Source organism: Pavona decussata, unplaced genomic scaffold (assembly GCF_977016875.1).
Source record: "Pavona decussata unplaced genomic scaffold, jaPavDecu1.1 SCAFFOLD_157, whole genome shotgun sequence".
NCBI lineage: Eukaryota > Metazoa > Cnidaria > Anthozoa > Scleractinia > Agariciidae > Pavona > Pavona decussata.
Genome location: NW_028145569.1, coordinates 569,993 through 584,403, shown reverse-complemented (window position 1 = coordinate 584,403; position 14,411 = coordinate 569,993). Strand labels below are relative to the sequence as shown.

Below are 14,411 nucleotides of genomic sequence, written 5' to 3'. Positions count from 1 at the left end.
TGTTGAATCTTAAGGATTCCTCTGGACCCGGATTCCGGCTTTTAGTGCTGCCCAAAACTAAGCAAGGTTTCATCTGTTGTCGGTAACTGAAGTGATGTTGAGAGATAAAGCTGCGCTTCTATCTCATCTATAAAAATCAGAGTAGTCAGAGGGAAAATTAGATTTTAGCCAGTGTTTAATATTTTAAAATACACAATATTAGTAACCGATGAACATTGCCACGGCGACCTTTAGGAATGTTTCCTGGAATAGATCAATACCAGACACTGACTGAGCATGTATTTGAGTTTTTTTTTTAATTTCCTTTATTTTGGTGGTTCGAGACTACTATAGATTCACATATCCGACAAATTGAAGTAAGCTCACCTGTTTGTATAGAATCACCATTGACGAAAGGCCGTTTCTCAAAGTAAACGTCACATGGCCTTTTGTCATTACTTTACCCCTTCAATTTACCTAAAGACTGCACTATGAGTCCAAAGTGTATTGATCTCCATAATGTCTATAATAGGCCTTATCACGGTTTTCGACGCCATTTTGACGAGTAGGCAAACACGCTTGAAATAACAGTGTTTGTATGGAAATCCAATGTCAAATAATTTTCATAAAACATCGCTTCTGAAAAATTGATGAATTGGAAACTTTTGGCACTTGGAAAAGGATTTTAAGAAAAAGAATTGGAGGAATGTAGCTGTGCCAGAAAGCGTCCAGTCGTGTTTTGAACTTTCCATACATTTGTCTGTATTTTTTTCCCGCGAACTATTTTTAGTAGCAGTTCACGGCTGGTTCGCTTACAGACAAATGTATGGAAAGTTCAAAACACGACTGCACGCTTTCTGGCTCAGCTGCATCCCTCTAATTTTTTTTCTTAAAATCTTTTTCCTAGTGCCAAAAGTTTCCAATTCATGAATTTTTCAGAAGCGATGTTTTACTAAAATTATTTGACATCGGATTTCCATACAAACACTGTTATTTCAAGCGTGTTTGCCTACTCGTCAAAATGGCGTCCAAAATCGTGATAAGGCCTATTATGTACCTGCTCAGTCTAAAACCGTGTGGGGGACGGCTACTATTAGAGTTATCTTCATAGAGTTATAGCGTGGAGTTAGAGTTGCAAAATCCTGAATTCAAGATTTTGTACTGCCAAAATCCTGAATTCAAGATTTTGTACTGCCAAAATCCTGAATTCAAGATTTTGGACGTACAAAACCCTGGTACTGCCAAAATCCTGAATTCAATATTTTGGCCTTCCAAAATCTTGAATTCAGCATTTTGGCCTTCCAAAATCTCGAATTCAGGATTTTGGCCTCCCTTCCAAAATCTTGAATTCAGGATTTTGGCCGTCCAAAATCTTGAATTCAGCATTTTGGCAGTACAAAATCTTGAATTCAGGATTTTGGCCGTCCAAAATCTTGAATTCAAGATTTTGGCCGTCCAAAGTCTTGAATTCAGCATTTTGGCAGTACAAAATCTTGAATTCAGGATGTTGGCAGCACAAAATCTTGAATTCAGCATTTTGGCAGTACAAAATCTTGAATTCAGGATTTTGGACGTCCAAAATCTTGAATTCAAGATTTTGGCCGTCCAAAATCTTGAATTCAGCATTTTGGCAGTCGTTAACTCTAACTCTAAGTCATAACTCTACTGAAATAACTCTATTGCTAGTCGACCTCAACGGTGTGCTGTGACCCACAGCAGTCGTGAAACCTAGGGTGGTGAAACCATAGCAATGCCAAGTATTGTTTGAATACGTGCCTCGGTTTAAGAGTCTCTTGCAACGTGAAGTAACCAAATCAGTCGAAAAAGAAGCTCGAAGTAGAATAAAAACAAATATCACGAAAGGATAAATGGCGTCATTATATCAAATTCGAAGCAAAGAAAGTTAACCCGGTTCTCAGTTTAATAAAAGTCATTAGAATATTTACTGAAATGAGCAACCTTTTGGAGGCGACAATTTTCTTTCATGTTTCCGAAATGTGGCTCTGCACTCTCACTTTTGGTCGGTGGCGAATGTGGGATGTGGATGTAGCTTAAGTTCTAAAAAATGTTTGCTAGTTTTGACCTGCTCTAGTCTCAAGGTTCGCATAATGCGAGTTTTGCCAAAAAAGGTGTATTGGAAGTTGCGTGAGACTGACGCAAAGTGACGTTCTGTATTGATCACGTGAATTTCTGTAAAACAGTATTCGAATAGACGAAAATACTGCACAAAATTCTGGTTGGAATGGCTGAGCTCGCGGTAAAAGTGGTGCATAGCTTGGCTTGCATAGTGGGAAACGTAAGATTAAACAGAGAACTAAGAAACAATGGGAAAGAAATCAAGCTTGTTTGAGGTCAGTGACAGGAATGAGGTGAGTCACGGCACAAATGCACGCTGTTGCGTTATGTTAATTTGCCACACTTTAGTTTATGATTTCAATTCACAAAAAGAACAAAAAGGGGGTTTACAGTTGATGCTTGGTACAAATAGATGTTTCTAGCGGCTTATTTTAATAAAACAATGGAAGTTTAAACAATTCAAGTGTGCTTGATGTTCATTTCAAAATGGCGGATAGTGAAAATGGGCTCAGTTTAGAAACGTTTTTTTTTTATTTAAGTACGAAAGATCCCAAGAAATTGAAGCGGTAGAATCTGAAAACTATCATAAGTTGTACCCACAGGATGTTTTTCGTTGAGATTCTTTGCGTACCGCAGGTATTTATGGTAAACGACTTACGAGTCGTTATTTGGTTAAATGGATGTCCTTTTCAAAAGTGTGGTACTAGGGCCTATCAATGTGCAAAGTATGAGCGAATTCGAATTTTGAGCTGTGTCCGGGGTTTCTTTGATTTTTACAGACATTTACTCTTAATACTTACTGATTAGAAACTTAATATGCTCTCTGAGAAATAGTTTAATGGCTTGTTTTATTTTAGCATTCTTACATTTATTCTTAACTCTTGTGAGAAAAGAGATAATAGATATATGTTTAGAAATGTTATTGGATAGCCATATGCATTGATGCATATTGTTTTATAAAAAATGCATATAAAACGTTGTTAAGTTTAACTCTAAAAAATGCATCAATGCATTTTTTTTAGTTACCCTCTCTCTCTCTCTCTCTCTCTCTCTCTCTCTCTCTCTCTCTCTCTCTCTCTCTCTCTCTCTCTCTCTCTCTCTCTCTCTCTCTCTCTCTCTCTCTCTCTCTCTCTCTCTCTCTCTATCTCTCTCTCTCTCTCTCTCTCTCTCTCTCTCTCTCTCTCTCTCTCTCTCTCTCTCTCTCTCTCTCTCTCTCTCTCTCTCTCTCTCTCTTTCGCCACGGGTGCAGAGTAAGAGAGGACGCTGGGAATGAGGTTGCTAGATGAGCTAATTGCGTTTGACGTAGCAACAATGCTTCCTAATACGGGTTTGAAACGACATTTTATGGTACTTGAGGTCGATCGATGGGTCGATGGATCTTGGGACGAACAACTGGCATCCCCCGCAGATTTTTTTTGCAGGGGCGGATGACATCACAACGTAATTTTGACTGGCAACAGTGAAAAACAAAGTATGAATGATGGCAGACAAAGAGAAGATTTTTAGGCAGCAACAGGTTGGAAGACAGACTGGCGTCAGACGCAGTTTGTTGGAGCAAAATTTGCATACATTGGGAAGGTTTTGCGTTCAGTGCAATATTCAATATTCACTGGATGGAAATATCTCTGTGGAATCTTTTCCCTTTCTTCCAGATATCCTTTTTTGTAAAAGATTGCATTGAAGAAATTACACGTTTTGTGGCCGCCGTTAAATAATTGGGAAATAAATTCATCGAACACGACAGCGCTGCACGCCCATTGTACATTTCGTCCTGCCAGAAATAGATTTCAACCGCAAAATAGCCTCTGGAACTACGAAAAGGCCATGCTCATCAAAATAGTTGCTATGTTCAGAAACCCTTTAATCCCCTTATTTGATGCTACAATACGACTAAAGATAATTAGCCGTTGGAGAAAATAATCTGCTCTTTGAACAACCGCGGCCTGATGTCAGTTTCCGATGCGTGTATATTTCAGATATTTTTGTATTTCGATTTTATACTAACGTACTAGAAATACGTGATTCGCAAAACCTCGCGAAGCTAGGGGTGGGTGGAAAGCCCTTTATCCAGCGGATAAAATCTATTGGTTGGAGTACATTTCATCCGCTGTACAGCGATTTATCCACTGAAAAGAGTTATCCGCTCTTTGAACTACTGGGGCCTAAGATGTTTTTTAAAACTGTATGCAAATTAGCTCGCTTCAGTTCGACATCTTTACGGCTTTGTAGTCGCGTAAGTTTCGCGACATTTTGGTAAAATAACCGAAAATGATGTGCATTATTTTCAAGTTTGACAGTGTCACGCAACAGGCGGACCGAAAATACTTTCTATTCTTTTTAAGTTCAACAACGTAGCCGCTGAAATTTTAAATTCAGCTTTGTTTATTGTAAATATTTCACCTTGGTAGTTACACATTACGTACAGATATAAAAGGACAAAAGAGCTACGTAAAAGACTGTCACGCTGCAGGCCGTTCAATCGCATAACGTAGGGTTGCAGTGGGACAAAGGAAAGTAATTCCTTCTGTTTTGTTACATTTCTCTCCATTTGTTCAACAATTCCACAGAAATTGGACAAAAAGTTTTTTCGATCACGCAGTTTTTAATTTGAAACGAAAAAATTCAAATATTCTGCTATGAGATGCTAGTTTTGCGAAGAAAAAAAAGGAAAAAATCAACAACAATAACCAAATTGAAACGAACATGACAGTTGCGCGATTTTGCCAAATTTGTTCAAGTTAAGGTGTCGAACGCACTCTATAATCTTTGAATACTACTAGTATCTAAAAGGATTATTGAAGACCCACGCGGTCTCCTAGAAATACAGTCAAAACACACCAACTACACCCTGACACCACTTTACCCTTTAAAAAATGTAGAAACTATGTCAGAGATTGGTCAGCATTTCGACATTAATGCTCATAATTTGATCGAATGAATATATCGCCAGTTTGGACTAGCTGAGTGCAGTTTGTGTTCTCCTCCTAAACAATTTAGAGGGTTAACATTAAGGTAAGTCATTCATCTCTGTGATAAGGCATATTCTAACTGATGGGCAGTAGGAAAATTTTATTTTATGGCTGTTACTTTGAATTTGGAGGAACAGATAGATTAAATGAAGTTTCTGCCGGTGATTTTTCTTATGATCCTCACTAGCCACTCGAGGTATCCCAAAATTTAAAAACGAAAATGTTGTGTTCCTAAGATTTGTTACTTGTTTTGGCGACTGAATAAAAACGCCGACTAGAACAGTATCCTTTAGCTAGCGTAGTTATTCGGTTAAATTCATGAAAAGTTTCATTTTTATCTGTATGCTACTTCCCACGCTCTGGCTAGGACGAGCCCTTCAACTGAGATAATTCCTTCCAACATAAAATATATTTACGTGATTATTCTTCATTCTTTTGGACTCTTTTATAGTAAGTTTTCTGTTAGGTCGATGACATGCAGCTGACGTACTGCAATCAAGTTTCTGCTAAGTATCGAAATTGTTCTCCACACCCTTGTTAGTATCCAGTGACGAACTCGACCTATTTCATCGCCTTCCCTCACCGTGTTACAGATAAAGTCGATGACATGCAGTTGACTTGCTGCATTCATGATTATTCTAGCTACCAAAGCTGCAAATCAAACCAGTTTGTCATTTTAAATCAAGACTTTCTGCTTAGCAAATCCATGGTTCTTAAACTACCGATCTGAGCGCCTATGCCTATCCCTTGGAAAGGAAAAAAACTGACAAAAATAAACCTTTGATGGTCTATGTATCTAGAGAGTGTTCAATAATATTTTAAAACATATTTTTATTTATCCCTCTAGGCAAGTTAACATTATAAATATAAAAGGTCAAAAAGAATGATTTGCCTTAACATATTTCTCTGGGAGCATACGTTTACTGGCGATAAAGCAACTGGCACTTTGGTTGTCAGTAAAATAATGAAGCGGCCACAAGAAGTTAACATCAAAATAAAATCCTTCTCATTTCTATTGGAAAACAGAGCGTTATTTATTCATTCAAAGACACAACTCTCAATGAAAATGGAGGCTCTCTTGTCATTAGTTTGGGAGCCGTTCCTTTCAGCAGCGAGTCGTAAAAAGTGCGAAGCTTTTTGATCGTGCAAACCAGATAACCAGAATCAAACAAACAAAAATGGTTGGATTTTGCACTTTGCTTTCTAAGCGAAAACGTGTCAATGTTCACAAGAAAGAAAGGCAAATTAAATGTGTAATTAGTTTTTTGTTTCCTTGCCGTGCTGTAGAACGACAAGCGACAAACCCAGAATACATGATTTGATGGCAACCAATGAGATCAGGTTTCGTAAAGTTTACTTAAAAAATATTGAGCCGTGTATAATTTCATATACTGTAAATAAATTTCACGACAACAGTAGCCAGTGTGTGATTGAAAATTGTGAAAGTATGTGTAAATGTCTGTGGCGTAAAAAAAGGGTACTGTAAAAAGACTGTTTTTTTTTACAAATATATTTTTGTAAAAAAAAAAAAAAAAAAAAAAAAACCATCCGAACGCTATAACTTCTTAGCGATTCAAGCAAGAGTTGGTGAGGCATTTCGTATATTATCACGACCTTTATACATTTTTTTAGAAACGTATTAGCATAAATTGCAGTATTTATAAGCATTAATGGGTCCCTGTCGACGGTGAGGATACAAAAACATCGCAGACCACATCCAGCCGGATAATTACGAAACAATTATTTGATTCCTTGCAAGGATGTCATTACTAGGTGCGAAGATCTGAGATAAAGTCAGTTTCGGTCACTAATTGTTTTACGCAACCTGAGAGTTTTGTAATAAACTGAAGACGGCGTAGAAGCAACATCACCGTAAAGACAAAAAAAAAAAAAAAAAAAAACCACCAGCTTTTTAAACAAGTAATTTTTTTATGTAAATACAGAAATATAACTGTAAATAAAACGACCCGAAAGCTATAGCCTGTTAGCGATTGAGTCTTTGTAAAAGAAAACATTTTTTTTAACAAATATATATATTTTTCCATAAAAAAGCAGCTTCTTTACAAATATATTTTTGTTAAAAGAAGCTGTTTCTATACAATTACAAAATTGTAAAAATATTGCTTTTTATTACATAAAAAGTCACTTTTTTACAACTATATTTTTGTAAGTAAAATTGCTGCTTTTTTATAATCATATATTTTGTAAAACAGCTGCTTTTTACAGTTATATTTTTGTAAAAAAACGTTCCGAACATTATAACTTCTTAAAAATTCAAGAAAAGGTTTGGGAGATATTTCTTATATTATCACGACATTTATGCAATTTTTTTAACAAACATGTTTAATTTCTAGGAAACTAAGAGCATTGCTAAACGTTTCTGGACCACTTATGTATACGGTTCAATTTTTCACAAAAAAATGGTCTGGCTGCTGTACTTTCCGTTTAGACTTAGCCAAAATATATTGGTGTTCTTAAGTACAAAATGTTAGACTTATTCAAACAATAATTTAGGTAAGTCTCGATCCGAGTGCTATGGCCCTAAAATAAGCAAAACAGTTGAGTTGAATATTTTACGCACTGTTTGATTGCCTAATTAATCAGCAGCAATCATCAGATAAAAAACGTTAAACGTTATTCGATGTTTCTAGACGTCGACAGGTGTTGAAAAATACTGTGAACCGCTTTCTTACGGCTAATAAGTTACCACAATGTTGTGTACTGCCTTCAAACTGGTAAAATGAAAACAAAGTTATTGGTTAACCGCGCTAAGATTCTGCAAGATGCTCAGTCGATTAGCTTGCAAGATAGGTAAGAAAGAGGTCATGGGTTCACAAACTGTCTGTTACTCTAGCGTTTCCTCTCGGTTCGCCACACGTTCATTACATTGCTGTCCTCGAAAAGTATAGAAAATAACGCTCATTACAACTATACAAGTACATACCATTGTTAAATAAAAAAAAAAAAACGTTCGAGCTCTATAACTTCCCAACAATCTCCTTTTTCCGCTAAAGTTTATTGTGCTAAGCTACATCGATTGCAGTAAGTAGGCGCAGTCCCTAGCCGTTGATGAGTGCAAGACCGCTTTCTTGCAGCGTACCGACAGTGCAAAAGGGTAGAACAAGTTCAAAACAGTTTCGTAAGACAACGGTGCAATATACTAAATTATTTCAAGAGTATAATCCAACTGAGTGCAAAGGAGTTAAAAATATAGGACAACTGTTACAGCCCTGCTTGTCTGAATCAAATTTGTTTTTCAAGCAATGAAACTGACGTTACTTGACGGGCTGAAAACCTGATCTAAGCCAGTTATTTCAGGATATGGTGAATGAAAGGAACTTGCTAGGGATTTTTGTAAGGCACTCGTTAAGAACATGATTTCTTGCCTAAAAATGCACCTTATGAAGGCACTATCTTTTGCGTATTTGATTGCTACAGTTCATTTCGAGGGCTGGAAATATAAGACAACTGTTATGGCCCTCCTTGTCTAAATCACAGTTGTTTTTTTAAGCAATGATACTAACGTTACTAGACGTTTAAGCAAAAAATTTTATTTAGGTTTTTTTTCCGCAACTGCTTAAGATACGTTCTAACTGCGATGATCTTTCTTCTTTTAATCTTTCATACGCAGTTCAATATGATGATGTTTCATTCGTAAATGGCCTATTTCTTCCAGGGCGCTTAACAGTGAGAAGATAGTTGTTACAAAGAGGCAATTAAAACAAAAAAGCCATTTAGGAAATTATTCTTCATTCTTTTGGACTCTTTTATAGTACGTCATCTGTTAGGTCGATGACATGCAGCTGACATGGTGCAATCAAGTTTCTGCTAAATACCGAAATTGTTTTCCACCCCTGACGTGTTAGTATCTGGTGTCGAGCTCGACCTCTTTCATTGCTTTCCCTCTGTGTATGGAGAGGGTGTTCAATAAGACGTGACTGGCAATGATCAATACTTTCTGCTTTGCAAAACATGGCCCTTCTCATTCTTATACCACGGATCTGAGGGACAATGCCCTCCCTTAAAGCCCCCTTCTTGGAAAGGAAAAGGAAAACTAACAAAGACATACCTTTAATGGTCGATGTATGGAGAGAGTGTTCAATAATATTTTGAAATATATCTCTAATCTATTCCTTCAGGCACGTTAGGAATATAAATATGAACTGTAAAATAGACAAAATGTCCTAAAATATTTCTCAAATGCTAACACCAGAATAAAATCCTTCCAATTTCTATTAAAAAACAGAGTGTTATTTATTCACCCAAAGACGCAACTCTCAGTGGAAATGGAGGCGCTCTTGTCCGCATTAATTTGGGAACAGTTCCCTTCAGAATTGAGACGTAAAAAGTGAGAAACTCATCGATCGTGCAAACCGTGCAATTTGGCTTTTATTACGGCAACAAGAATGAGTGGGCGTTTCTGAGCAGAACTTTCTTTACTCTAATGAAAATAGAATCTCAAAGAAGATTGAGGAAGACGATATTAGACTTAAGGGGTGTCTGCCATTTGACTATATTTGGCAGTTGTATATTAAGGCACTATATAAAAACAATGGATTCTTTTGCGTGAAAGTGTTATTTTAATTTCAAGGGCTCCTCCTTCTCTTTCTATCACAGAGTCAATTTGAGGCCTATCAAAATGAAGATCGTCGCAGTCTTTGCTGCCATCGTTTGTGCCAACTTGTATTTCTTGCCAGGAATACATGGATACGCAGTACGTTACTTATTTATTCCCCTAGATCACCAGTAGTAATCTTCGCGGCATTGAAGCCAAGCAGGGAATGGTAATTGCAAGTTAATCTACCGATTCTGCTGTCAAGGGCTTCATAAAATGATTTAAAAACTACTCTAGTTAAGACACAATTAACTGTTGAGAAACCAGACAAACAACAACAAAAAAAACAAACAAACAAACAAACAACAAAATTAATCAACTAAAAGTTTGATTTTCATTATCATGAATTATTTTTCAGTCCTAACACCTCACAAGGAAGCTTGTGAAGTAATTTTAAAAAAATAAAGGCGCATAAGTGTTAATTGACAGACATGTGTCACGAACATTTGAGCACTATGATGACTGTATGTTCATCATTCATCTAATAATCAAATAGTTAGAAAGTTCTAGAGGGGCGCTTGTTTACCGGTAGCTGAACCGCACAAATTCTCGGGTAAACACGAGTCATCAACCGAACCACTTCTTTGGGAACGCCTCTTTTATTATTGTATCATATCGCGAAACTAAAAAACAATTAATTTTCGAAATTGTAGAAAAGAAGATAGCTAAAGAAATAGACCAGGATATCAGACTTACATTATTGCCGGAATTGGCGAGAGTTGACGTCGATCTAACTACTCCTTCCTTCCTAATGAGACAACACACAACTCACATCATTTCTTTCCTTCCAACGCGAGTGCTTGCGAGACTGATTCAAAGGGCCTTTGTTATAATATTTAGTTACGCAATCGATGTCTGAGAAACGCGTGACAACTTAAACGCGCGTGACGTGACTTTATAGATAATCCGTAAAAAGATTGGACCAAATCAAAACACTAGATTAAACTCGTGCCATTAGGCTACTTACAAGTTCATTAATTTTATTTCCACACCAAAAAGACACACAGCTAACATTCCACGATTTTGGCTGACATTTATTCAGATTTCCCAATCATATGTTTGGAATACAGATATCCTCCAAATTAACTTATAAATTAATTAATTGTTTTTCTTTTGTTTTGTTTTTTTTTTTTTTCTATAGGATGATCCAAGCAAGCCTTCTGCTCACATTGAGAGTTCAGTGGACGAAGGGACTATGACTTATCCAGCCAACACGGGTAACTTTCTTTCTTAATCACTTTCTAAAGGCAATAACAATTTTGTTTCTCTTTGGACGTTGACTAGTGTTTAGAAATTATCCTTTATAGGATGAAATACCTTGCATGGCTAGAAAGCACTGAAATAAATTGTTCGTTAAGCTTCATGCTTTTAATTTGTTTCTAGTGATCGAGGACTTCTCTGCTAGTAGCCAAAATAGCCATCTTGAAGGTGGAATGACCTACCAAGAAGGAAAACTGACTGTGCCAACCTCTGGACGCTACCTCATTTATGCCAACCTCTTTTACCGCAACAATGGAAGACTCTTCATTCAAGCGGGAGACAATGTGCTTTCGATGATAGCGCCAGCATATGACACTCCATCCGGAGGATCTGGAGGTGGTACCAATTCAGCAAGTGGAGTGTTCACACTAAACGCTGGTGACTCCATCCACCTGGAGACGTACACCACCTCCCAACTTCTCATGGGGTCACAAGGAAGCTATAATTACTACTGCTACTTTGGAGCATATATGATTTGATCATTAATAGACGTCTTAGTTACAACAGCGGGCATAAACTGATAAATTAAGGGACTGTCGACCTAGGTTTGACTTAAATAATTGTGGTTACCGCAGTTTTCCGGGAGGTATTTGTCTTACAAAACTCGTCTCAGAATACCCGTTAAGTGTATGACTGTAATACTCACTTTAAAATGGTAATAAAGAATAATGGTGGCATTATTGGGGATAGATATTTGTGCGGTTCATCTAGCGGTAAACAAGCGCCGCTATAGAACTTCTCTAACTATTTGCTTCTTAGATGAATAATGAACATACCTTCATCATAGTTCTCAAATGTTCGTGACACATGTCTGTCAATTAACACTGATGCGCCTAATTTTTTTAGAAATTACCTCACAAGTTTTCTTGGGGGGTTTTGCGACTGAAAAATAATTCATGATAGTGAAACTTGTAGTTGAATTTTTTGTTTTTTTTGTTTTTGTTTTTGTTTTTTTTTGGCTTCTCAAAAGTATTGTGTCTTAACTAGTGTGGTTTTAAAATCATTTTAAGAAGCCCTTGACAGAAGAATCGGTAGAGTAACTTGAAATTACCATTCCCTTCTTGGCTTCAATGTTGCGAAAATTACTGCCGGTGATCTAGGGAAATAAATAAGCTACGTACTGCGAACTTTTTCCTAGTTGCCAAAAATCTGACACAACATGTGAAGAAAAGTGAAATTTATCCTTCTATAGCACCGGATCATTGAGCAATTTACATTTCTTTGTCTTGGACAAATGAAAAGTCTAGAGGACCCGGACTTTGGAAATTTAACAACACTTTACGTAATGTATCAAACACGAGGGAGAGTGTTTCATCAGATATCCAAACACTGAGAAGTAGGTTGAAAAAACGAGGCGAAGCCGAGTTTTTTTTAAACGACTTCGAGATGTTTGGATATCTGATGAAACACACTTTCGAGTGTTTGATATGGCTTCTCAAATGATCAATAATTCTTGGAGAAATTCAAGGCTAAAGTTGGCAAAATTTTATGGTAATTAGGATCACATATCCAAACCACGGTCACGGTAGTGATTTTCTTTGTTTTCTCTTGATGAATTATTAATGAGTGAGAATGAAAGATGAACATTATTTGTCTAAAATCCGTGAAACGTACTCCCGCACACGCGCTGTTTACTCCGATTTGGAAGACGCACGCCTTCTTTGGGAAATGTTAAAAATGGAAATCAGAGCGGCAACCATTGCTTAGGAACTTTTTCATTCATCTCCGCTTAATTTTCACTGTTTTTAAACATAAATATCATAAAATCGGAGACACCCACGAAGTACAATATACATTTAGAATGTTTTACTATGAGGAAAGACCCTTTTAACAGAAAAAACAAAGTGTCAAGTTTTATTTTGCCTGATATATTGGTGAAAAATGCGGGCATAAACAAAATCACCCCTTAAAAATTGATTCATTATTTACTTGGAAACGCTCTTACAGATTTTTTTTCTAATTTCGCCTACAAGTTGTCTACTTTGAGGTATTGAAATCCCTAAAGTTTCGTCATAAAGTGTCTGACTAGATCTCGAGATAATCGACAATGTTTAAAATAAGACGCTATGCGCTTCTGTTGTTATGGTAATAGCCGTTGCTTGGAAACAGATGAGAAAATTACCTTTGATCATATTTTGAAAGGGTAATGTAGTATGAAGGAGATCGGAGTTTATTTTGTATGCGAGATTGTAATTTCAAAACTTCCACCCTAAGTCGAAAACAACTGCCGCGAGCCTCCTTAATGACAAGGTTGGAAAACTAGAAGTGCAATTTGAACGTAATTTGACCGGCAATTAGAGGATAGCCTCGCTAAAATCCGCTGGAAGCTTAAGCATACGCTTACCTGCCTCACCGTATGCCAAGAAGGATGATGTTTTGTCCCTCCTGAGCAACCATTTTCGGAGAAGTTCACTTATTGAGACACAGGACTTCACTGAAAACAAAGTTGCATTCTAATCGGGCGTCATTCCGTGTCGCTATAATATTATGACAAACTCACGGCCAAACCTAGCTACGAGTACTAAAATTTACCCTACAGGGGGAATGCACGTGAAACTTTTGGCTTCCAAAAACCTACACACACTCCCTCCTAGGTAAGTGCAGTTTTGTTCCACAAAGCCCTGCATAAATCTCTCTTGCAATTCGAGATTCTGCATTGGCTTTACTTGAACTAATTCGCGATTTTCCAACTTGTAAATCTTGTGCAAGGTGTTCAAACTATCTAGGGTGAATGAATTAGTAGGAGTGGCGTTCATGTCAAGAAACTTTTAGCAAAAACGTCAAAAAAAAAAGTTTTATCGAGCAGAACATTGGGACTCAACACGTGCCCTACAAACGTTGGTACATTTCTTTGCCCTTCTGGGTAAAATGACCAAAATTCAAGGTTTTGTAAAGAATCAGGAATTCATTCACCTAGGATATTGCCCGGACACCCTCCACAAGATTTGGGTCAGATTTATTGATTTACTTTTGCTTTCGTTAGCGCCAATCCCTCTTAAACATTTCCTTCCATTTTATTTTCGGGGTTTAGCCACGGTGATGGACTTTTTCGTCCTTTTTTAGCCCATGTCAATATTTTTATAGCTGGATTTCTGATACAAAGTTAATATGTCATTAGCAGTCCCGGCTATCGAAGCAAGTCGAATTTGGAGGAATTTAGCCACTGACACAAGTTTTACATTGATACTAAATGTAAGAAAAGGTTGCTAATGTAGTGGATCAAATTCTCTATTAAAAGCTTGCTTAAGCTTAATATGTATTTAATATATTATTGTTATTGATTGAATGATTTTTAATACTTTCAAATCTTTACCACTAATCAATCATTTTCTTAGATGAATTATGTCTCATAAAATTCCAGATGTGATCACCTGGTGACAGGTCAAACTTTCCAGCGATTGTAACGCATGGAGGTACCCGATACATACATAATGCTTGCATATCAGTCCAGACAATATTTGTCTTCCACTCTTGGACATATTGTGTTCAAGTTTATCATGCTTGCTAGTTTA

At 36.9% G+C, this 14,411-nt stretch overlaps 1 protein-coding gene across 2 annotated transcripts; it reads left to right on the top strand.

Moving 5' to 3' along the window:
• Positions 1-4,970: 4,970 nt before the first annotated feature.
• LOC146465068 (uncharacterized) lies at positions 4,971-11,559 on the top strand. Of its 2 annotated transcripts, none has more exons than XM_085128965.1 (4): positions 4,971-5,067; positions 9,642-9,738; positions 10,781-10,856; positions 11,023-11,559. In XM_085128965.1, the coding sequence occupies exons 2-4, from the start codon at positions 9,664-9,666 to the stop codon at positions 11,376-11,378; spliced, it is 507 nt and encodes a 168-aa protein (XP_084985091.1). In that variant the 5' UTR covers positions 4,971-5,067; positions 9,642-9,663; the 3' UTR covers positions 11,379-11,559. The 2 variants fall into 2 exon arrangements, with proteins under 2 accessions (XP_084985091.1, XP_084985092.1); XM_085128966.1 differs by having other exon boundaries at positions 4,980-5,067; positions 9,616-9,738.
• The last annotated feature ends 2,852 nt before the right edge of the window (positions 11,560-14,411 follow it).

What these genes read in the sequence shown, in the direction of transcription:
- LOC146465068 (XM_085128965.1), top strand. Translation starts at nt 9,664, where the DNA reads ATGAAGATCGTCGCAGTCTTTGCTGCCATCGTTTGTGCCAACTTGTAT. An exon ending in CAGGAATACATGGATACGCA is followed by an intron (nt 9,739 to 10,780) that starts GTACGTTACTTA and finishes TTTTTTCTATAG; the next exon opens with GATGATCCAAGCAAGCCTTC. An exon ending in GACTTATCCAGCCAACACGG is followed by an intron (nt 10,857 to 11,022) that starts GTAACTTTCTTT and finishes ATTTGTTTCTAG; the next exon opens with TGATCGAGGACTTCTCTGCT.